Raw genomic sequence first — 24,680 nt, 5'->3', positions numbered from 1 at the left:
ATCCACAGCAGGCTCGGGTGCATGCCCTAGCGGTTGAGGGCCAAGATGCGGCAATCCCTACTCCTACGGCCTTTGAGGTGACGGCTCACATTCAAGGTACTCCCATATTCCTTTTAGTGGACACCGGGTCCACTGCTTCTCTCATATCTCATGCAACTGTCAAGCATTTGGGGCTACGCCCTAGCCCCTTCGTGGGGGTAAAGATCATTGCTGCCGCCGACACTTTTACAGAGGCGACGAAGATATGTTATGATTGCCCCATCGACTTGGAATGCAAGGTGGCCCACGTGAATTTGATGGTGACCAAAATCTTCCACTACAACGTCATCCTGGGCATGGACTGGTTGACAATGATGAAAGTAGAAATGGATTGTGATGCAAAGACAGTGAAGATATTTGAGGACGACGACTCTTCCCTCACATTTTCGGTCCAGGTCAGCTACGAACGCAAAATTATGTGTTATGCTTCATTGGAGGACGGATACTCGGGACCCTCGATAACGGACACACCCGTGGTCCAGGATTTTTGGGACGTATTCAAAAATATACCTGGACTACCCCCTCGACGTGAGATAGACTTCACGATTGATTTGGTTCCTGGAGCCAAGCCCATCTCCTTGCCTACCTACCGCATGCCTCCATGTGAGATGAAAGAATTGCGGACTCAAATCGATGACTTGCTAGAGTCAGGCTTCATCAGACCCAGCGTGTCGCCATGGGGAGCCCCGGTCCTATTCGTAAAAAAGAAGGACGGCTCTTTGCGACTATGTGTGGATTACAGAAGGCTGAACCAAATGACGGTTCGGAACAAATACCTGTTGCCTAGAATCGATGATTTGTTCGACCAGTTGAGGGGTGCTCAATATTTCTCCAAGATCGATCTAAAATCAAGGTACCATCAGTTGCGAGTTAGGGACGAGGATATTCAGAAAACGGCCTTCAGAACCTGTTTTGGCCATTACGAGTTTCTAGTTATGCCGTTTGGACTCACCAACGCTCCAGCGGTCTTCATGGACCTCATGAACAGAGTCCTTAGGCCCTTCTTATACAGGTTCGTCATCGTGTTTATCGACGACATATTAATCTATTCAAAGAGCCGTGAAGAGCATGGAGAACATTTAAGGGCAGTCTTCGAAACCCTAGAGAAAAATCGACTGTTTGCGCAATTTAGGAAATGCGCCTTCTGGAAGGAGGAGGTCAAATTTTTGGGGCATGTAGTGTCTAAGGAAGGGATATCTGTGGATCTCGCCAAGGTGGCGGCAGTACAAAATTGGAAGCAACCGAAGTCGGTTACGGAAGTGCGAAGCTTCCTTGGTCTTGCAGGCTATTACCGCAGATTCATTAGAGACTTCTCGAAGATAGCCCGGCCGCTATCCCAGCTAACTCGGAAGGACCTCAAATTTGCCTGGAATGAAAAGGCGGAGGCGGCTTTCCAAGAGTTGAAGGACAAGTTGACGTCAGCACCTGTGCTTGTGCTACCCGAGCAAGGGGTCAAGTACACCATATATACTGACGCCTCTCATGTGGGTTTGGGTTGTGTACTCATGCAAAAAAGACAGGACAATTGCATATGCGTATCGACAGTTAAGGAAGCAAGAGGAGAACTACCCTACTCATGACCTCGAGCTTACGGCGGTAATTTTTGCATTGAAGATATGGAGGCACTATTTCTATGGTGAGGAGTTTGAGCTCTTCTCTGATCATAAGAGCCTCAAATACATCTTCACCCAAAAGGACCTGAACATGAGACAACGTCGCTGGATGGAGACGCTGAAAGACTTCAAGTTTGACGTCTCATATCATCCTGGCAAGGCCAACTTGGTGGCAGACGCCTTAAGTCGCAAGAAGACAATCGAGTTTGCGGCCCCGCTAATGGTGAGAGAGTGAGACATGGTGGAGTTCGTTCGGGACTTCGACATGAAGCTGACAGTGGAGGAACCTTATGAGTTCATAGCTCACATTCAAGCCCAGCTAATGATTGACAGTAAAATCATTGAAACCCAAGCGGGCGACGAGCTATTGAAGAAAATGAGGGAAGGGGCTAAGAACGATGGGAAGTCTGAATGGAGAGTCGGCACCGATGGGGGATTGCGGTACAGAGGCCGCCTATGTGTTCCCAACCTCCAGGGATTACAAGAAGAAGTTCTAAATGCCGCCCATAATTTCAAGTTGGCGATACATCCTGGTAGTACAAAGATGTACCGGGACCTAAAGCGAACCTATTGGTGGGACAACATGAAAAAGGAAATAGCGGAATATGTAACCCGATGCCTCACCTGTCAACAAGTTAAGGCTGAACACCGTCGACCGCCAGGCCTGTTGCAGCCCATGCTTATAGCAGAATGGAAGTGGGACTTCATATCTATGGACTTCATTGCCGGGTTACCCAAGACTAGAAAGGGGTACGACTCGATATGGGTGATTGTGGACAGGCTAACCAAATCAGCCCACTTCCTGCCAATCAAGACTTCTAGCTCCGCCGATGACTTGGCTAAACTATATAGCAAGGAGATAGTGCGACTCCATGGCGTCCCATTGGAGATTGTGTCGGACCGAGATACTCGTTTCACGTCGATTTTCTGGACCCGCATTCAAGAAGCTATGGGAGTGAAACTGAAGTTTAGCACCGCCTTCCACCCTCAAACAGATGGACAAACCGAACGGGTGAACCAGATTTTGGAAGATATGTTACGTGCTTGTGTTCTGGACTTCCAGGAGAGCTGGGACGATTGCCTCCCATATGCCGAGTTCGCCTACAACAATAACTTCCAAGCTAGCATCGGCATGGTGCCTTATGAGGCCTTGTATGGGCGTCCCTGCCGAGCCCCACATTGTTGGGAGAAAATTGGCGAGAAGGGTTTGCTAGGACAGGATCTGGTGCGGATCACGACCGAAAAGATTGGAATTATCCGGCGCCGCCTCTTGACGGGTCAAAGCAGACAAAAGCTATGCCAACACAAGGCGAAAGGACTTAGAATTTGAAGCTGGGGACCACGTATTTCTTAAGATCTCCCCAATGAAGGGCGTTTTGCGCTTTGGCAAGAAGGGAAAGCTTGCGCCACGGTTCATCGGGCCATTTCAGATTTTGGACCGTGTGGGTGCGATCGCCTATCGCTTGGCCCTACCCACACCTCTAGCCGGAGTGCATAACGTCTTCCATGTATCAATGTTGAAGAAGTACGTCCCTGATCCTTCGCATATCATCAAGTGAGAACATGTGAAACTTAAGAAAAACGCCACTTACCTTCTTCGACCCACTCGAATACTTGATAGGAAGGAGCAAGTCTTACGCAACAAAGTCATCCCGTTGGTCAAGGTACTATGAACCCATCACGATGAAGAAGAGGCCACTTGGGAGATGGAAGCAGAAGTCCGCAAGCATTACCCAACCCTGCTTCGGCAATATGATCAGGTACAAATTTCGAGGATGAAATTTATTTATAAGGGGGGTAGATTGTAATAATCTGTCCGATCGGTACAGTGTCCTGGGGCGTCCACGTAGGATTTTCCGCAGGACCGAACGTTTAAAACATTCGTGGTAGGGGTACCATAAGCTAATTAATCTAGAATTAGCCCGTTTGAAGAAATCAGACAGGCCATGGTAAGACCAAGTACGGGCCGCCAAGCTGGATGACCATTTACACTGAGCAACAGCCCGTACGGGCTATACCGCGACGCCGAAAGGTCAGAAAAATCTAAAAATTTAGGGAACCGTAGAGCTCACTGGGCTTGTGGACCATCGCGGACCGCGGACCCAGTGGACACTTAGACGTGGGATCTGGCACTGACTAAATGCACCCCACCCATGCCAGGACCAAATCTGGCGCTTGCAAATGAAACCGAGATTTCAGGCTATCCGACCATCGGATCTCTTCCATATTTACAGTGGAGGTCTAATGAATTTTCCTACACCCGTCCACCAACTCTGGGACCCGATCGTGGGTCGGTGACCGTCGATCACAAATCGGACCCGTACGACCAAACCCCAAGTCCGATCGTCCCCAAATTTTGCATGGCCCTTCATCGGGCCATGAAGCACCTATCCTAGAGATTTCATAACTAGAGGACCACCAGAATTACTCAAATCACCAGAATGGACCCCATAGGGCCGTTTAAAGATCAAAATCGTTGACTCAAACCCCACAATTGTCTATCCGTTTGTTCCCAAATTTTACACGGGCCCTAATCGGGCCATAGGGCACCTACCCACCGAATTTGGTGGCCAGAGGAGTGTTAGGGCCACTCCAACTCAAAAAGGGAGACCTAGTATGCTATTTTAGGAATTTGAGGGGACTTAAGGCCAAAGGGCCCAAGTCTAGGGAATAAACCCTATCTCTTATAACTCACTCTCCCATTTGCTACAACCACCAAGAGAGAAGGAGAGTAAAGGAGAGTAAAGAGGAGAAAGAGAGAAGAAAGAGATCCAAGGTGGACCCTAGATCAAGGTGGGGCCCCAAGTGAGCCAACCCCTCCAACTCCTTGTCTCTCTTACAAGGAGAAACTCTCCCCCTTGACTTCAACAACCGACCGTGGGTTGCTTAGGTAAGGTTTTCACCCATTCTTCTTGAAATCCATGTAGAAAGGTAGGTTTGGTTTGGAATTCTAACATGCAATAACTTAGTTTAGGTATTCCGACCGATCGACCCGAAAAGCCCTCTTTCTTAGGGCGTTTTCCGATTCTCCAACGAGCCATAGGTGCGGACTATTACTCCTAGGTGACCTAGCACCAATTTCAATATGAGTTTAGTGATTTGGATAGCTTGGTTGATGCATTTGGAGAGTATAGAGAAAACCTAGGAATTTATGTTTATTTAGAGTGGTATGGAATTGTATTGTTTTATTTGATTTCCTCACATGATGCTATTCTTGCTTCTTGCATGACTTGGTGCAAATTTGACGATCGCTCGTTGATGATTTGTTAAAATTGCTCATATGACAATGCCTTATAACATGCATGCCTCTTTTGTTTCCTGTGTAAAATTGATTCCATGAGTTGTCGGAAGTGAGCAACTTCCTCACCAACACACACACACCACACACTAGCACCATTGCTCCTAAGTTGTGTTAGCTTGCTTATTAGAAGAATCTGAATTATATGTTGAGGTGTGAGGAACATGATGATGATTTTCCTAGCTGATAACCCTGACCGTTGACTTGTTGTGAACCACCATCCATACCTTAGGGTTGGTCAAGAAAACAAGGAGAGTTAAGGCGGTCTCGTTGGTAAGACCGCCTTGAGGCTAATCCAATGGATTTGGGCGAGTGTGTGTGGGCGGCTGTAGTTAGACTACATGGGTTGCTCGCACCCGATGTCGTTCCGCCACGCACTTGCCTAGACTCGTGCGGTCTAGCCCACTGTCTGACCAACTATGATTGTTAACCCTGTTCTGCTCACACTTGTATGGAACCTGGGACACCCTACAACCATTGTAGCTCATCAATAACCCACTTGAAATCGGTCCACAGCCTCGTGAGCCGGGCATGATGGAATGGGACACTGTGTCCGAGCTGACGGCCTACGCTGGGGTACCGCGAGCGATCCCTTTCTTTTGGCACTCCTCATGTGCTTAAAGTTGGGGATGAGGAACCCGACGGGATCACAGACCGCGAGGCCTCGGCCTCGCACCCAGATTAGGGCATTAATATGTGGGGTGTACCAGATTCTCCAATTGGCTGGACGAATGAACCTAACTAACCACTCGGCTAACACGACGCATTGCATCGCATTAGTTAGGTTGGCGACTCGGCAGTCGAGGTCGCACTGAGGGAGTGTTGGCATTGGCGATCGTGAGATGTCGTCGCACGAGGGAGCGTTGTGGTGAGGTCATGCATCATGTCATGTTGCATACATGCGCATTAATAAGATTACTTAGGCGTATGCGATTGTCTGCTTTTCATTAAAATCATATTAAAATTGTTGCCTGTGATAACTTGAGATTAATAGCACCCACTGAGTTGATCACTCACTCCCACTCTGGGACGGTGTTTTAAAACACCAACCAGACCCTTTCATAGATGCAAGTGGCTCGGGATTGGAGGAGCCTAGCGAGGCGTGCCTGGACGAGGAGGACGAGTAGTCATACTTCCAGCTGATGGAGGGCTCGCCGCCTGCTTGAGAGGCGGGATTTGATGGCTGGGCAATGGGCTCAGCCTCATTCTTTTGGACAAAATATTCTTTTGTTGTTTTGGTTGGGCAACGCCTTGTGCGACCCATTTATATTTTGGACTTGTACATAGATATGTCAAACCTCTTTCATTTCAGCAGACTTGCGTGTTCATGTTTCATGTTCAGAGAATTTCAGGCTGCGCAACTTAAACAGATTAAATGCACATTAATGAAAATCTGTAATAGTGACTCTCGGGAACTCGGGAGTTGAGAGGATGCGCGACCCCCGATTTCCAGGGCGTTACAAATGTAGTGTTGCTCGAGAAACACCAATTCTACTACTGCAAAATCCTCTTGGTATATCCATGAAGATCTTCAAAAACACTACATAAATACCTTCTAATTACATACCACCTCTTTTTATTGGCTCTTGTAGGAATTTCGCGGAAATAGGGATTAACAACGACTACATAAATATCAGTTTGATTCAAAATATTTGTAGCTCATGAGAAGTTTTTAGTGGTCGATTACCACTCTTTCCTGTATTATGGTTAGGGCTGTTCACAAGTCAAGCTAGCTCAAAAAGCTTGCTCAACTCGGCTCAAGTAAGCTCGGATTGACTCGGCTTGAATAGCTGATTCAAGCCGAGCCAAGCTAATTATTTGAAGCTCGAGTTGAGTTCAAGCCAAGTTTGACCAGGGGGCATTTCAACTCGACTCGAACTCGAACTCGAACTCGACTCGACTCGAAGTTCGAACTCGAGCTCGACTCAGCTTGATTAATAAATATATTAAATATTATATTATATTAATATAAGTTTTAAGTTTAAACTTAAAAATAAAAAAATAAAAAACAAACCCTAGTGTCTCTATCGGACCGCACGCACCACCTTCCCTTTCCCTTTCTTCTCTTTCTATACCCACTGCTAGTCGCACGCCCGCCCCGACCATCACCACCAGTTTTCATTTCAGCTCCACAATAGTATGATTTCAATATCTTGAGATCTACTTCTTAGGCGAAAAACCCAAAAAATTCAAGATGGGTTCTTCTCAGATTTGTTAGAGCTTTAAGGAAATCCAATGAGCTGATTGACCAGAGCTCTTTACTTGGATTTCTGATATGTGTTCCGCTCTGTTTCTTTTTTAGTACTTGGATTTCTACTGGTGGAAAAAGATCAAGAACAAATCGGTTCTTACAGGTTTCCTCATCCGATTTGAAGCTTTGTTTGGTTTTTTCATTGGGTTTTGCTTTGATTCTCTTAAGATTTTTTAATTTTTCATCAATGGAGGAGGATTAAGAACAGAATCCATTACTCCCTTACCCAACAAGCTCCAGCTCGACTCGAACCACTAGCTCGACTCGAACTCGACTCGACAGCTTTGGCAAACAAGCCAAGCTTCAATATTGAGCTCGAGGCCAAGCTTGAGCTCGAGCTCGAACTCGAGTATATCATGGATAAGTCAAGCCAAGCTTGGCCCATCTCGACTCAACTCGGCTCGATGCCCACCTCTAATTATGGTCCACCTATGATTCGGATCTACTTTATTTTTTTTTATCATGGTGGACCTTAGGAATGTTTTGACGATGAGAATCATTGTCCCCACTTCTATTTGTGGTGTGGTCTACTTGAGCCTTGGATATGATTTATTTTTGGGCTCATACTTTGAAATGATCTTACCAAATGGATGAACCGCGTGGATATGATAAATAAATTATTGTGGGCCCGTGTAACGTGGATATTCTTTTAACAACAGAGCTCCATAAGCATCTGGTGCTGATTCTTTGCATGACACACACCCATACTAGTCAGGTCGGCGGTGTGTGCTGAACAAGACAATCCACATCCCATTTAAGGTATGACTCCGAAAATGATGGGATCAAATGTCAAGTGGACCACACTGAAGAAAATAGTGATGATTAAGCACCGGCCGTTGAGAACTTCCCAAGTTCATAAAAGTTTCCCATCAAGCTGATATTTGTGTTTTCCCATCATCAGTTTACCATGACCTCTAAGCAAGGTTGGATGGCAAAAAAACAAACAAAAAATATTATAATGGGCCCTAAGAAGTTCTGAGAAGTTTTTAATAGTGGCCATTTGTTTCCTATGCTATCACGCATTTCAGTTTTGCGTTTATGTGCTAAAATAATGACCCGAAAATGGATGTTCATGGTCGGGTCACAGCGCTACACCCACCGGATAAAACAGTGAGGAGAGTGACGCCCTCCATAAAAAAACTTCCAATGGCTACAAAAGTTTTCCATCAAGCTGATACTTGTGTTTTCCATGTGTAACACATGAACCTGCTGGATCTCAAATAAACATCATGGTGGACCTTAGGAAGGTTTCAACGGTGTGTGTCACTCTTCTCATTGTTTTATGTGGTGGGGTCCACTTCAGCTCTGGATCTTCCTCATTATTCTTTGGATCACGCCCTAAAATGATATCTTCAAATGGATAGATGGAATAGATATAATAAATACATGGTAGGCCCACGTAACTTGGTGACCCCACTTCAATATCGAGTCCGCTGGAAACGGATTGGCTACTCCCCGTGCCATCAGCCAATGGCTGATGGTCGGTGCTCTGTGGGCCCTACCATGATGTATATGTTTCATCCATTCCGTTCATGCATTTTTAAAGATCAATTTAGGGCTTGGTACCAAAAATGAGAGGTATATAAATTTCAGGTGGACCACACCACAGGAAAACAATATTGACTGGATATCAACCATTAAATTTTTTTTGAGGGCCATAAAAGTTTTGGATCAAGATGATCTTTGGATTTTTCCCTTCGTCTAGGTCTGTATGACCTAATCAACAGATTGTATGTCAAATAAACAGTACAGTGGGCCTTAGGAGGATTTTAATGGTTGATATCCAATCAATATTGTTTTCCTGTGGTGTGGTCCACTGAGATTTATATGCCTATTATTTTTTCTGTTAAGCCCTAAAATGATCAGTAAAAATACATGAATGGCATGGATGAAACACATACATCATGGTGGGGCCCACAGAGCACCGAACATCAACCACGGGGATGGTGAGTATGCTGCTCAACCTGTCAGTAGCTAATCCGCGTCCTGTACTAACTGCGTGTATTAATTTTTTTGTCCCTAAAGTCAATGAGAGGTGGTATTAAATGGGGGAACGTGATCCTTGCAGCGCTTTTAAAATTAATTTAATTTACGGTCCATTGCTGCATCATGTGCCATTATTAATCATACCTGATATCAGCCACTGCCATTATTCATCAGCCATCTTTGGAGCTTGAGATCATGGCAGTCATATCATGTAAAATCATGCTCTTTTGTTTTTTTTTTTTTCCTTAAAAAAAAAAAAATCACATGAGGGGACCTAATTTATTTTTAAGATGACTTGTTTGAGTGTCCCACAGCTTGTGGGGCTCATTGAATGGACTAGATGGGATGCAGAGAACACATTGGGCCTTGCACGATATAAAAGGTTTTAATGATGGGTCTAACCGTATTGATTTTTAAGACGGTGGGTGATCTTGAATAGGCTCAATTTAAAGACAGATTAGATGTGGGTGGTGCATTGCAGTGGGCTCCACACAACACATCGTGAAACGAGTTTATTTTACAATAGTAGAAGATTGGATGGCATGTAGGAAAAAACATTAGGCCCACACACAATCTTAGCTATCGTGGTGTTTGTGAACTACATGTGTTCTGGATGGGATTATATTGTATAGAATTGCATTAGATGGGATTAATAACATTATTATACAATCATTATTTGCGAACTACATGTGTTCTGGATGGGATTATATTGTATGGAATTGCATTAGATGGGATTAATAACATTATTATACACTCATTATTTGCTCGGAAATATTATGATATTTTGACTAGATCTATACGTGAGCTGATTTGAGTCAAGCTTGGCACAACTCAACTCGGCTTGGCCACTAGTTGATCCCAGCTTGAACTTGGCTCGGCTTGGTCCTCGAGCTTAATTGGCTAGCTTGGCTTGGTTCAATTAGCAACTTTGGCCGAGTTCGAGCTCGTGCGGCATTTTCTCAAATACATAGAGTGTACCTTTAAATTCTCACAATATGTAAAACAACTATAACAATTTATATATATATATATATATATCATCAAACACTTTGTAGGCAACATAAAAATCAAGATACAAGGATATTTGTTTCATATTCATGCCTTCTTCATTATTAGTTGACACTTCTTTAAGTCATTTTATCTAACACTTGGTGAGCAACATCAATATCAAAATAACTGAGCCACTGAACTAGTTTGATTTGAGTTGGGGTTCGATCCGAGTTGATTCAAGCTCTGACAATCTTTAACTTGGCCCAAAATTTTTTCGAGCTCCAAAAATCATCTTGGACTCATTTTCGAATTGAGTCGAATCGAGCTTTTTTGAGTTGAGTCGAGCGAGTTAACCGGGCTAACTCGGTCCGTGTACGGCTCTAATTTTGACCATTTAATCCCTATGTTTGGGATTAGATTCTTTTTCTGACAAAAAATATTGTATTAAGTAAAATTCTTGTTTGGTGAACCATGTATTTGTAATCAACGGACGAAATTCACAACTTATGTTGGTCACTTGTTCATGCATTCTGCTGGAATATAATATGTAAAAGATACATATTGATAGATTGCATGGATAAAACACATGCATCAATGTGTGGTCACGTAATTCTGCTGGAATGTAATGTGTAAAAGATACATGTTGATAGATTGCATGGATAAAACACATGCATCAATGTGAGGTCATGTAAAGAGTGGACATCATAATCCACTAGAAATTCTGTATGGAGCAAATGCAATTCCATTCCACCCAATCCTATGTGACGGGTGTATGTTAAAAAGGAAAAATTTAAAAAAACAAAAAGTGGACCACGCGGCTATAAATAATTGAAGTAAGCATTCCATTCAGTAATCCAAACCATTGATACTGTGGACCCCACTGTGAAAAGTTGATCCAAGTAAAAAAAATGGTTAGGTAAGAAATTAAAATTACATTTCCATCTAATCCAATAAAGACTAGATGACAATGTTTAGCTAAGATCTTCTATGCAGGTATTTTTGCCTTCCATGGCAAGCAGATTGGGTGGTGACCCCAGCCCCCATACCTGTGGATCAGATTCTATGGGTCCACCATGATGTATATGTTTTATCCATTTGTTTTGCTGGCTCATTTAAGAGCATGAGCTTTTTCTTCCCATCTCATTTTCAACTATGGGACTAAACCCAAATACTGAAGAAAATAACACTACAAAATAGACGATAGAATTTATCTTTTTGATAGACTTTAGAACCTTTTGGTGGAGTAACAATTTTATTGACCTGTTGATATTTTGTTTGAGAGGGCCCATCGACTTTCAAAAGCTTGTCCGTGGCGTTTGTGGTGAGTCCGATCCACTGCCTGCTTTCTATTTGTTGTAATGAAAATAGAAAATTTTTATTCGTGGCAAACAAATAATTAATATAACATAGAAAAATAAGAAATCTTTGCTCATAATGATGGACCAGTCACAATATAGGAAAATAAAAAATTTCTATTTGTGACAAGCAAATGATTAATGAAATGGAGCCCCTTGGGTGAATGGGCCCTTTTAAGCTTTATCAGATGAACATCCTAAAATAACAGGGCAACTGTCAGATGGTGCTGTAGAGTATCTCTAACTTAAAACTGGAACCTGTACAACATTGCCAACCGGATACCTTTTGTTCATCCACAGCTAAAAAGAGCTATCTAAAGTAGACAATGAATGCGTATGAGTAAACTCTATGTGGCCCATCATGATGAATGTATCTTATCCATATATGCTCTCCATCTGTTTTGCTAGCTTATTTTAAAGTAAGAGTACAAAATTAAAGCATATCTAAATCTCAAGTGGACTACATTATAAAAAATATTGAGAATTAAATGTCCATTGTTGAAAACTTTTTATAGCCACAAAAGTTTTGAATCAAGTTGATATTTGTTGTTTCTCTTCGCGTGTCACCTTATGAACAAATACGCACTACTGTGGCTGGGCCCACTGAGCCTGAGCCCAGCAGGTTTGAGCCGGGGTTGTCAATGGGTGGGTTTGGTCCAGGCCAAGCTCGCCCAATGTCACCTGAACTGTATATACAAGGCCTAGCTCTGCTAAGCCTGAGCCCAGAAAAGTGCAATTTCTATAAGGCTCCAACGATAATTTACTGAATATATACTGCGATGTCATCCATTCATTTTTCCAAAACATTTTAGAGCACATGCCCAAAGCTTAAGTATATCCAAAGCTCAAGTGGACCCCACCAGAGGAAATAGTGCGAAGCGAATTGATTGTTGAAAACTTCTTAAGCACCACAGAAGTTTTGGATCAAGCTGATAAGCTGATAAACTTATGAACAGGTACGATGACATACATCAGAGTGGGCGTACCGGCTGATGCAATAGAGAGACACGTTGGGCTGGACTAACGGGCTTTTTGATATCTGACTTCAAGCTGGGCTTGATTTTTAATCCCGAAGCTGGCCTCCTGACCTTTCAACCGAAACCTCGCTCAAGACGGGCCAGGCCTGGAAGCCCGACGGGTCAACCAGCCCATGGACACCCCCATCTATAACAGGCAGCAATCGAGAATCGAGATATATGCTGTGCACACGTGCGTAGGATGCTGTCCGTCCATCAAGCGATAGTCTCCTATTCTAGAAACCTGGTCATTTCATTACTGATCAAGCAGGTCACACTCGTACAAAGAAATGGACGGGTGGGAAAACTAGTAACCAGCCGTCCAAAACTGATAGGTGGGCCAGGCTGATTTTTACTCCAGGGCAAATTAATCAAGGGGCCCCCTCGACGAACGTATGCGATCTCCCACACGTGTGCCACGGCGCTCGTGCTGCTAAACTGCTTTCCCTTCGTACATCTTTTCCCATTATCGCCTCTGGTACCCTTCTCGCCCTGTTTATCAGGGGAATGGCGAGCGCCGCTGCTACATGGCTCCAAAGCTCGCCCTTATCCTACGCACTCCTCCCTCTCCTCTCTCGACAAACCAGGCTCGCCGCTAACGTGCGCAGCACGCACCTTTTCCCCTCCAAATTCCGCCTCTGCTCTTCGAGAACTCCCTCCAAACCTCTACTCATGGCGCAGGTCAAGCGAGGGTCTTCTTTCAGACAAGATGAAGTCGCTTCCTGTAAGTGAAATTACCATTTTCCCCTTTATATACATGTATGTATGTATGTACGACCGTAGTTCATTTTGACCATAAAAAGAAAAAGAAAAAGAGGAGTGTGGTGGATCTGTTAGTCATGAACTTCCATGATACAACTAGATCAAGGAAGAGAACTGATTGCAATGAGAATCTACTTACCGGATTGAGGTTCAAACCATAAAAGAGAAAGAATGCTAGACTGTGAGCAAGCTCAACAGTCCTCTAGTCTTGAACTAAAGATCACTTCCCCCCCTTCAACAACTACCGCAGAGAAAATAATAGAATATCATTTAACTATCTTATTCCATGGGCCTAAGCCTTATTTATAATCATTCATTACAATATGCAATAAAATCTATGGAATCTAGAAAAGTAGAATTCCTAGCTAGTAAAGATCTGAAAAGTAGGAAACTACTTAGATAAGAAACCACTTAAATAAGAAAGTACTTAAATAAAAAAAAACTAAGATTACTTACTTGCCTCATATAAAGATATCAAAGGAAATTACCTAGTGTAGAAATTTAAAAGAAATGAAAGGTAAAGATATTTCATAATGTAGAGATTTGCCAAAAAATGGAAAGTGGGCCCTTTCTTGTGCACACATGCGGAGCATGCATGTGTGGGATGTGGGACAATTGCATCAATTTTCCCTGGCATGGAAAAAATTGGCTCCATCGAGTTAATTGCAATGTACTCCTTATGGAGTTCCGAGCTGATGCGCTTGAAATCCACTTGCTGTCTGATCTCGGTTGGCCGTTCCATTTGACAAGAAACTTCTGATACCCTACTTGGTGTGTGAAAACTATCTGATCATTCAACACATTTTCAATGATTTATTCTAGTTGGCATGGTACCTTGGGTATATGGATGGTATGTTCTTCCGTGCTTTCATTTGCATGTTGTCGAAGATAAACTATAAGCTTTTCCACAATAAAAATGGGGCTGATCTTCATTTCTGGTGGAAGCTCAATTAGGTATGCATTATCACCGAGCTTCTTCAAAATATGGTAAGGACCTGCCTTTTTGGAGTTGAGTTTTGTATAAGAGCCTGCTAGAAACCTCTTAGGCTGGAGCCGCACCATGACCTTATCTCCTTCTTGGAATTGTGAAAACGTCGTTGAACATCTGCATGTCCTTTGTAATTTTCATTACTAGGAGTAATCTTTTGTTTGACCCCCCCCATGTATCTCCTTAACATGCCATGCAAAAGCTTCAATGTCCTAGCTTGATCGAGTCACAATAGGAAGTGACACTAAATCAATAGGTTGTCAATGTCGCATACCTGTTGCAATTTCAAAAGGAGAGAGTCTCGTAGTTCAGTTCACAAAACTGTTATAAGCAAACTCAACTTATGGTAACATGATGTCCCATGAGCTCATATGATCACCAACCAGACATCGAAGTAGATTCGCAAGATTGTGGTTGATGACTTTAGTCTGCCCATTTATTTGCAGATGATAAGCACTTGAGAACTTCAATTTAGCTCTCATCTTGGACCACAAGGTGCTAGAAGTAAGCTCATAAACTTAACATTACAATCATATACAATTGTTTTGGGAACACCATGTAGATGAACCACCTATTTGAAGAAAAACATTAGCGATGTGCATAGCTTCTGGTATTTTCTTACAACGAATGAAATGGGCCATCTTCGAGAACCTTTACCCAATTGGCACGCTTGACATTGACGAATAATAATTCTGATATCCTTCTTCAAACCTGGCCAATAGAAACAGTCCTCAACCAAGGCCGTTATTTTGTTGATGCCTAAGTGACCACTGAAGCCACCTGAATGAAGTTCTCGTATATTCAATTCGACCCGGTTTTTTAAAAAAACTCATTCTCAAGTTTAAGTTGATTGTTATTATCTCCCGCGAAGATCTGTGTTTGTATTTGCGTCTTCTTCAACTTCATTGGCAGTTGATGGTGAAGACTTACATGCCTGGTAGACAACTTATGCATGATACAACTTTCAAATGCATGCCATTGTTTCTTTCGCATTTTGTGCTCCTCCATGTTCTAGATGTCAATTGTGGCCCTTTTGTCGCGGTCAACTTTTGATATGTGGGCCATGATTGACATTGAGATGGCACTATGGTGATCCTGAAAGTATCCATCTCTTCAACCATCGGATCGTCCATATCTGTTAAACCTTTAGTTTCTTCAATTGAATCATTTGTCAGTTGATCTTTTGGTTTAACTTAAACTTTCTCCTATCTAACCATTGATCCATCCCCATCCATGGCTCCATCAAGCAATCCAAAGGAGGATTCCTCTTGGGTTGCACACTATCTACAACCATGTCATCCCTAGGAAGTCCAAAAAAGAAAAAAGAAAAAAGAAAAAGATTGAAACTCATAGCGCTTTTCCTGTTCAATTAATGGCTCAAAGCAAGCTCTTATCACCTATTTGAGTTCTTCGAATTCTTCCGCAATTTCTTCATTGAACGCGCTGATCTCCTTCTTGACTTCCTGCAAGTTCCCTTCCCATCTCTCTTGAACATTCTTGGCCATCATTGATATTTCCGTGTGATGGGATACTTTTGAGTAATCAACATGTGGTTGTCGTTGTTTATAACATCTAGGGGGCCATTGAAAAGAATCTTCAAAAGACCCATATGATGATGGGTGAGACTTAAGGTGATGATCGTGATAGTCAAAAAGAGCTGGATAAGAATAACGTGATAGATGTGGATGAGTAGGAGAGTCTGGATGGGGATAATTGTACGAGGTGTATGAACATCTTCCTATCCATGACATTTCCAAACAAGAATATGGGTTGAACTATAGGCTTGGGTTCTAGATCTAAAGTTTTGAGGGTTATGGGGTTTGGGATAGTTTTTGTAAGGAAAAGAGAAAGGGCAAGGGAATTGATGGGTTGGAACGAGATTAGAATTTGGTAGGGTTGGGTGTATGATAGGGTATGGGCTGTTTACTAGTGGAATTTGGGGTATAGATACGGTGATGGTTTAGGTGAGATGGAGAATATATATGGTTTGTGGTAGAAGGGATGATTAGTAGGTTGATTTAGGTAATTGAGGGTAGGTTTGGGATGAATATGAGAACCAAAATTGAGGAAAGAAGAAGATGGGGAAGAGAAGAAAAAAGTTAAAGAGCAAAAAAAAGAGGGAAAAATTTCAACTGCAGAACTTGCTCTGATACCAAATTGATGCAACTAGAACAAGGAGGAAACTAATTGCAATGAGAATCAACCTACCGGATTGAAGTTCAAAACATACAAGAGAAAGAATGCAAGACTGCAAGCATGCTCAACAGTCTTCTAGTCTTGAACTAGAGATCACTTCTCCCTTCGACAACCATCGTAGATAAAATAAGAGAATTTTCATAAAAAAGAGAATATCATTCAACTATCTTATTCCATAGGCCTAAGCCTTATTTATAATCAATCCTTACAATCTACAATAAAATCTATAAAATCTAAAAAAATAGAATTCTTAGCTAATAAAGATATGAAAAATAGGAAACTACCTAGATAATGACGTAGGGGAGGACGTGAGGTCGAGCACCGTCTTCCTCAAGAGGATAACTATTCCGAATCTACGGAACTTCTCTGGACTCCTCACAGAGACTTCTCGAATCCACGAGGAAAGAAAGCAGAAAATAGAAATAAATTCTAATAAATTCGAAATTGATTGATGAATAACTAAAAACGAGTTCACAACCCTTTAAATAAGGGTACCAAGCAATGGGAAAGAAATCAGAATCAAACTACAACTCAAACTCTTAGAATCCGCGACTTACTATAAATAGTAAACTTACTATTTATAGACGGTCGTGATGTCTACTAGTGCGCAAGGTTTTCGGCCAAAAATAGTAAGTGTCCTATTTGGCTTCACCAAACCGTTCTCCTAATTATTCTAAGCTCTTTTCACGTTGGGCGCAACTCCTAAAGCCCAACGGATGAAGAGTTATAATCAAACTAAAACTTACTATTTATAGTAAAAACGAAATTAAAACAGGGAAACGACCGTCGATCAAGGGGTTTTTCGCAATTCCGTGCTGCGCAACCCGGCGTTGCGGGTTGGTTGGCTAAAGTAGCTCGTTCTACCCCAAAATCATATATTTTACGTCAGATAACTCATTCCGGATTGCGAGATACGCCCGATCTAAGGTCCGATGGTCCGAATCACTTCTGTCGTCGACCGGGCCTTTTCTGATCCATCTTGGCCATGAAACTGTCCGCGACCCGCTCTACATCAGTCCCCTCCACTTCAAAAGAACTCGTCCTCGAGTTCTCATCCTGCGCTGGTTCATGATACTCGGTCAGGTCCGCGACGTTGAAAGTCCGTGAGATTGCCATGTCATCTGGAAGATCAACAACATAAGCGTTGTCATTGATCTTTCGGATGATTGGTACCGGTCCAATCTTTTTATTCTTCAACTTATTGTACATTCCGGTCGGAAATCGTTCTTTGCGCAGATGGACCATTACTTGGTCGCCCACCTCGAACACTTTTTGTCGCCGATGCTTGTCCACTTGCTCCTTGTACTTTTCGTTCGAGGCATGTAGCTTGGTTTGTACCTCCGCATGAATGCCCATGATCTTGTCAGCCATATGTTCCGCTGCAATGCTCATGCCTGGGAGCTTGGGCAGAGGGACCAAGTCTAGTGTGTGGCGAGGTACTCGTCCATAAATAACCTAGAACGGGGATTTCCTTGTCGAGCGGTTCACCATGTTGTTGAATGCAAACTCCGCTTGAGACAAGGCCAAATCCCACTGCTTCGGTTTTTCTCCTGAAATACATTGAAGGAGGTTTCCCAACGTGCGATTCACAACCTCAGTTTGACCGTCAGTATGTGGGTGGTAGGCGCTGCTGAACTGAAGTCGTGTATCGAATCGAGTCCATAAAGTCCGCCAAAAGTGGCTCATGAACTTCGTGTCACGGTCAGAAGTAATAGTCTTGGGAACCCCGTGTAGCCGCACAATTTCTCTGAAGAATAGATTTGCCACGTGTGTTGCATCGAGAGTTTTCTTGCATGGAATAAAGTGCGTCATCTTAGAGAAACGATCTACTACCACGAACACCGAATCCATACCACGTTGTGTTCGTGAGAGACCAAGCACGAAGTCCATAGATAAATCCTCCCAAGGACCATTAGGCACGGGTAACGGAGTGTAAATGCCCATATTATGAGATTGCCCCTTAGAGGTCTGACAAATATAACAACGTTGGACTGCCTTTCCCACATCACGTATCAATTGCGGCCAGTAATACCGTTCTTCCACAAGAGCTCGCGTCTTGTCTCGCCCAAGGTGTCCACTGAGGCCACCTCCATGTAGCTCTTGGATTATTTGTTCCCTTAGCGAACTGTTTGGGATGCACAATCGATTTTCCTTGAAAAGGAACCCGTCTTGCATATGTAAGTCGCCGGGGTGACCTTCTTGGCATCTAACTCATGCATCCTTGAAGTCGTCGTCATCGGCATACGTCTTTAAGGCGCTCGAACCCGACAACCTCATTGCTCATAGTGACTAACAAAGTTGCACGGCGACTCAGTGCATCGGCTACTTTGTTCTGTTGCCCTGACTTATGTTTTAGTACGAACGTGAATTCCTGCAAAAACGAGATCCATCTAGCATGCACACGGTTAATGTTAGCTTGACTATTAATGAATTTGTGAGCTTGATGGTCCGTGTAAAGTATGAATTTCCTTTGAATCAAATAATGTCGCCAGTGCCGCAGTGCCTGGACCACCGCGTATAACTCGATCTCATATGTAGACTACTTCTTACGTGCATCGCTAAGTTTCTCGCTGTAGAAGGCTACCGGCCTACCTTCTTGAGACAAAACTCTCCCAATTCCGACATATGAGGCATCACATTCGACTTCAAACAGTTTGTCGAAGTTGGGAAGTACAAGAACCGGGGTTGTGGATAATCTGCGCTTGATTTCGGCAAAGCTCCTGTCGGCTTCGTCAGTCCACTGAAACTGCCCTCTCTTCATGCAATCTGTGATTGGTGACACAATGGTACTGAAATTTTTCACGAACCGACGATAGAATGTCGCCAGTCCATGAAAACTTCGCACTTCGTGAATATTTGTAGGAATCGGCCATTCTCTGATTGCCTTCACTTTTTCCTCATCCACCCAAATGCCCATGGATGTTACGACAAAACCCAAGAATAATAGGCTATCAATTATGAAGCTGCACTTTTTTAAATTGAGGTACAATTTATTTTTAGTGAGCACTTGAAGGACTTTCTTGAGGTGTTCCATATGGGTGGTTTCGTCTTGACTGTATATCAAAATATCATCGAAGTAAACCACAACGAACCGCCTAATGAAAGGTTTCAGAACTTGGTTCATCAATCTCATAAATGTGCTAGGCGCATTCGACAGACCGAAGGGCATGACCATCCATTCGTATAATCCTTCCTTGGTCTTAAAGGCCGTTTTCCACTCATCACCCGACCGTATTCGAATCTGATGGTAGACGCTCCTTAGGTCCAATTTAGAGAATATTTTTGCACCCTCTAGCATGTCCAGCATATCGTCCAACCGTGGTATAAGAAACCTGTATTTTATGATGATTTTGTTGATGGCTCGGCTGTCGACACACATGTGCCAACTCCCATCTTTCTTTGGAGTTAATAGAGCTGGTACAGCACATGGACTCATGCTCTCTCGAATAAGACCCTTACGGATCAACTCCTCTACCTGTCTCTGCAGAATCTCACACTCATTCGGACTCATTCGATAATGGGGACGATTAGGTAAACTGGACCCAGGGACAGTCGATATGGTGTTGGATATCCCGCATGGGGGGTAACCCATCGGGAAGGTCATCGGGCCAGATTTCTTTGAATTCATGTAGCAGGGGCCTTAGTCTTTCAGGGATGTTGGTAGGCTCGAGTTCTTCCCCTTTTACAATTAATGCATAAGTCTATCCTGTTTCCTTGGATTCTTCCACGAAGTCCCGTATGGTTAAGAGAAAACGGCCCTCCACTTTAGAAGTTTCAGGTGGTCCCTCTGGATCCATAGGGGCCAATATGGTCTTCCGGCCGTCCTTGACGAAGATATATTATCTCGCCCTTTATGAGTGGCGTCACGGTCAGATTGCCAGGGCCGACCGAGTAGTATGTGACATGCTTCCATGTCAACCACATCGCATACTACTTCATCCCTATAATGTTTACCAATTGAAAAGGATATGGTGCACTGTTTAGTTACCTTTGTTTCGCTGACCTTCTTGATCCAACCGATTGTATATGGAGAGGGATGACGCTCTGTTTTCAATTACAATTTTTTCACCATGACCTTGGAGATGATGTTCTCGCTGCTCCCACTGTCAATGATCACGTCACAAACCTTTCGATTCACCGTACACCTAGTGCGGAAGATGTTATGCCGCTGTGGATGCACTTCTTTTCTTGGCGTATATAATAGTCGCCTCATGACGAGCGACTCACCGTGATCTTGCTGAACCCAACCTGAATCATCTGCCTCGTCCTCGGTGGTATGCTCCTGTTCTTCAATCTCTGGATCTTCATAAGCGTTATTAGCACTGCCATCATTGATGGCGATGTTTGCCACTTTTCTCTGGGGACAAGTATTTGATAGGTGGCCCGGTTGGCTACAACGATAGTAGTTATCGGGCCTTGGCCGAGCATAGGGGTTCGGGATTCTACTTGGACCAGCAGCAGTCGATACGCCCCTTTGGGGTCTAGCTTGCCCGCTTCCCTGATCTCGGTTCTCAAACGTAGGAGGTTGAGTGCGTGTTCCTACGGGCTCCTTCCCCTTAGGCAGTGTGGTTCCCTAGGGCAGACCTGCCACAGGGATCCTTGCAGTAGGATAGGTCCGTGTGTTAGGACGTTCAAGTTGCGCTTCTGCCTGAGTAGCCAACTTGATCGCATCATTTATCGTCCAGACGGACTGCATTTGGACTCGATCCTAGATAGCCATATGCAATCCACCGTTGAATCGGGCGACTTGCTGCGATTCAGTCTCAATCAAATCGTTACGCGCCGTCAGGCGGTAAAATTCTTCTGCGTATTCTCTCACCGACCGACTACCTTGTCGACAATTTTAGTGTTGTTGGAATAATACTTGATCGTAATCGCTAGTGAGGAATCGGGCACGTAGTAGCTGTTTCATCCGCTGCCAGGTGCGGATTGGTGCTTTCGTCTGCCTGGTTCGCGCGAGTTGCAATTGTTCCCACCAAGCTGAAGCTCCTCCTTTCAACTTGTAAGCCACAAGTTTGACCTTCTTTGCTTCAGGGATGTCCATATAGTCGAAAAATCGCTCAACTTCAGAAAGCCAATCGAGGAAATCCTCAATGTGTAGTTGGCCATTGAAGCTAGGAATATCAACCCTCATCTTGAATTCTCGATCCGTTCGATCTACTCGATCGCCGCCATGTCTGGGGTGTTGGAAGATTAGGTTGTCGATTTCCTCCTCATTGGAGCCCCCTTCCTCAGGAATGACCCTTGGATACACTGCTGGTATTATCCTGCGATCAGGGCGATTAATTGGGGGTGGAGGATTGCCATTAGGAACACGGAGTTGCCTTAGGTTTTCTGCCAAGAGATCCGCTATGCGGTCGATGGAAGCTTGCAGCCCTTGCATGGCTTGCTGATTCTCTTGTTGCGCTACTTCGAAAACTGCCGCCGTTAAAGCTAGAGAGCAGGTTACTTAGCCATAGATAGGGCCCACCAAGATGTTTGTGATAAATCCCTGTGTCCATCTGTTTTGCCCACTGACGCAGGGGAGGACGTGAGGTCGAGCACCGTCTTCCTCAAGAGGATAACTATTCCGAATCCACGGAACTTCTCTGGACTCCTCACAGAGACTTCTCGAATCCACGAGGAAAGAAAGCAGAAAATAGAAATAAATTCTAATAAATTTGAAATTGATTGATGAATAATTAAAAACGAGTTCACAACCCTTTAAATAAGGGTACCAAGCAATGGGAAAGAAATCAGAATCAAACTACAACTCAAACTCCTAGAATCCGCGACTTACTATAAATAGTAAACTTACTATTTATAGACGGTCGTGATGTCTACTAGTGCGCAAGGTTTTCGGCCAAAAATAGTAAGTGTCCTATTTGGCTTCACCAAACCGTTCTCCTAATTATTCTAAGCTCTTTTCACGTTGGGCGCAACTCCTAAAGCCCAACGGATGAAGAGTTATAATCAAATTAAAACTTACTATTTATAGTAAAAACGAAATTAAAACAGGGAAACGACCGTCGATCAAGGGGTTTTTCGCAATTCCGGGCTGCGCAACCCGGCGTAGCTAGGTTGGTTGGCTAAAGTAGCTCGTTCTACCCCAAAATCATATATTTTACGTCAGATAACTCATTCCGGATTGCAAGATACGCCCGATCTAAGGTCCGATGGTCCGAATCACTTCTGTCGTCGACCGGGCCTTTTCTGATCCATCTTGGCCATGAAACTGTCCGCGACCCACTCTACATCAGATAAGAAACCACTTAAATAAGAAAGTACTTAAATAAGAAAATTCTAAGATTACTTCTTGCCTAATATAAATATATCAAAGGAAATTACCTAATGTAGAGATTTAAAAGAAGTGGAAAGTAAAGATATTTCCTAAGCTAGAGATTTGCCTAAAAATAGAAAGTGGGCCCCTTCTTGTGCACACGTGTGGAGTGTGCACGTGTGTGATGTGGGGCGATTGCATCATTCTAGTGGTTATCCAAGAAGTGGCCCAGTAATTGAACAGTTTAGATCATCTCCAAATTGCACTTGTCAATGGACATGCTATGGATGTCTGAAGTTTATTTTCATCAGTATTTTTGGGGAAACATAACCTGATCATATCATGCAAATTTCCTTATCCTCCGCGCCTTGCTCAATTTTGAGATGTGGCACAATGGCCCACGATTAGGGCCGTTCATCGGGTGGGTTTCAACTGTGGATTTGCCAAGGTAGAAAATTCACACAGTGGTGGAGGATCATAACTGCCAAATCGATGACTTCCAAATGGGTGTCAGAAAAGAATATTGGCAACAGTCAGCATTGAATTGGGAAAATGTCCAAAAGTTGAATGGGTGGGATCTCCAATCAGCGGGATATACTACAATTGCTCTTCTACAGTGGGACCACCTGATGATTGGTCCGGATCATGAATATCAGTGCAGCACAATCAGATAAGGAAATTGGTATACTATGCCCAGGTTGGATTTCCCTATCAAAACTTGCATATGTTGTGATTCAAATACAAAAACTTCTGGATTCATCACTATTATGTTACGGCTGTTGTAGCTTCCGATCTGCACTTCGAGGCACCGTTGAGGATCGTGGAATATCCGGATCCCATACTTAGAGCGAGAAACAAGCGTATTACTACATTTGATGAGAATCTAAAGAAGTTAGTTGTTGAGATGTTCGATGTTATGTACAAGTAAGCTCTGATTCTTGGACCCAGGAAGATAAGTACAACAAGTGTCTTTATAAAAAGGAAATACCGTGATTCTGCCAGCGCCGTTAATTCTGCACAGATCTCGCCTTGCGGTACTTGTGGCAAATAAGTGCGGTGATTGGGACTGTTGATCTGGTGGGCCACTGGGCTATAGCTCTAGGTTCATGGCAATTGTCTGATTGGACCACTCTGACCATCTTCTTGTTGTGGGTGATTGCAGGCTGTTGCTCTAGCTATCCCTTTTGCAGGCCATTGATTGGATGCTGACTCAATTAAGTATGTTGCCTTGGGATATAGCCCTAACCTTGTGATGGCCCACCAGTTCAACAGTCTTGATCACCAAACATGTTTGCCACATATACATTGACGAGGCAGCTATGCAGTAGCAATTCTATAAATGAAATTACTGAGATATGAACTGCGTGAACCATTTCGTGGTCACAACTTATGGTTTTGGTTGTTCCAATTTTGCATTATGCCTATGAAGAACACTTGATATTCATATGAGTGCGAACAATATTTGTTGGCTCCTTTTGCACAGAACTGATGGCATTGGGCTCTCTGCACCCCAAGTAGGAATCAATGTTCAACTTCTGGTGTTTAATCCTGCGGGAGAACGTGGTGTAGGAGAGGAACTTGTCCTCATAAACCCCAAAGTCTACAAATATTCGAAAAAGATGGTGCTATTCAATGAGGGTTGCTTATCCTTTCCAGGGATATATGCGGATGTTGAGGTAGTTGCTGGATTTTCTTCTCCTTTGTGGAATTGGATGCTCTTGACGAGTAGGTGAGGATTTTCATAGTATACTCGGGTTTCAGTTTATTCAAGTGAGGCCCATGGTTCAGTTATCCATAACAATGATCTGTTGGGCCTTACCGTGGATGGAAAAAAAAAATCCTTTACGGGACATTCCTAGCCTTTCAGCTTGTTGTGTGCAAATGATCAGTTAAGGAGGGAGAAACCATTGGTCTACATGCAACCGAA

General features: G+C 43.5%; 2 protein-coding genes across 8 annotated transcripts in view; both read left to right on the top strand.

Moving 5' to 3' along the window:
• The first annotated feature begins 1,890 nt into the window (after window positions 1-1,890).
• On the top strand, window positions 1,891-2,982 carry LOC131235633 (uncharacterized). The gene is made up of 3 exons (XM_058232895.1): window positions 1,891-2,185; window positions 2,288-2,607; window positions 2,716-2,982. Exons 1-3 carry the CDS (start codon window positions 1,891-1,893, stop codon window positions 2,980-2,982), a joined length of 882 nt encoding a protein of 293 aa, XP_058088878.1.
• Window positions 2,983-13,008: 10,026 nt separating this feature from the next.
• Window positions 13,009-24,680, top strand: part of LOC131235494 (peptide deformylase 1B, chloroplastic/mitochondrial) — a 26,767-nt gene continuing 15,095 nt past the window's right edge. For all 7 annotated transcript variants that reach the window (XR_009166175.1, XR_009166173.1, XR_009166172.1 and 4 more), the window contains exons 1-3: window positions 13,009-13,272; window positions 23,539-23,677; window positions 24,237-24,429. Coding sequence is in view for 1 of the 7 variants with exons in the window: in XM_058232682.1 (XP_058088665.1) it covers window positions 13,056-13,272; window positions 23,539-23,677; window positions 24,237-24,429 (549 nt within the window). In the remaining 6 variants the exon portion in view is untranslated. The remainder of the gene's footprint in view (window positions 13,273-23,538; window positions 23,678-24,236; window positions 24,430-24,680) is intronic.

This window comes from Magnolia sinica, chromosome 19, assembly GCF_029962835.1.
Source record: "Magnolia sinica isolate HGM2019 chromosome 19, MsV1, whole genome shotgun sequence".
Classification (NCBI taxonomy): domain Eukaryota; kingdom Viridiplantae; phylum Streptophyta; class Magnoliopsida; order Magnoliales; family Magnoliaceae; genus Magnolia; species Magnolia sinica.
Note: the sequence above shows the minus strand (reverse complement) of the source record. Positions and strands in the feature narration are given on the sequence as shown.

Excerpts from the sequence above, each read along its gene's own strand:
- LOC131235633 (XM_058232895.1), top strand. The coding sequence starts at position 1,891 with ATGGTGGAGTTCGTTCGGGACTTCGACATGAAGCTGACAGTGGAGGAA. Across the intron at positions 2,186-2,287 it reads CAAGTTGGCGATACATCCTG|TTAAGGCTGAACACCGTCGA; the intron begins GTAGTACAAAGA and ends CCTGTCAACAAG. Across the intron at positions 2,608-2,715 it reads GCATTCAAGAAGCTATGGGA|GAGAGCTGGGACGATTGCCT; the intron begins GTGAAACTGAAG and ends CTGGACTTCCAG.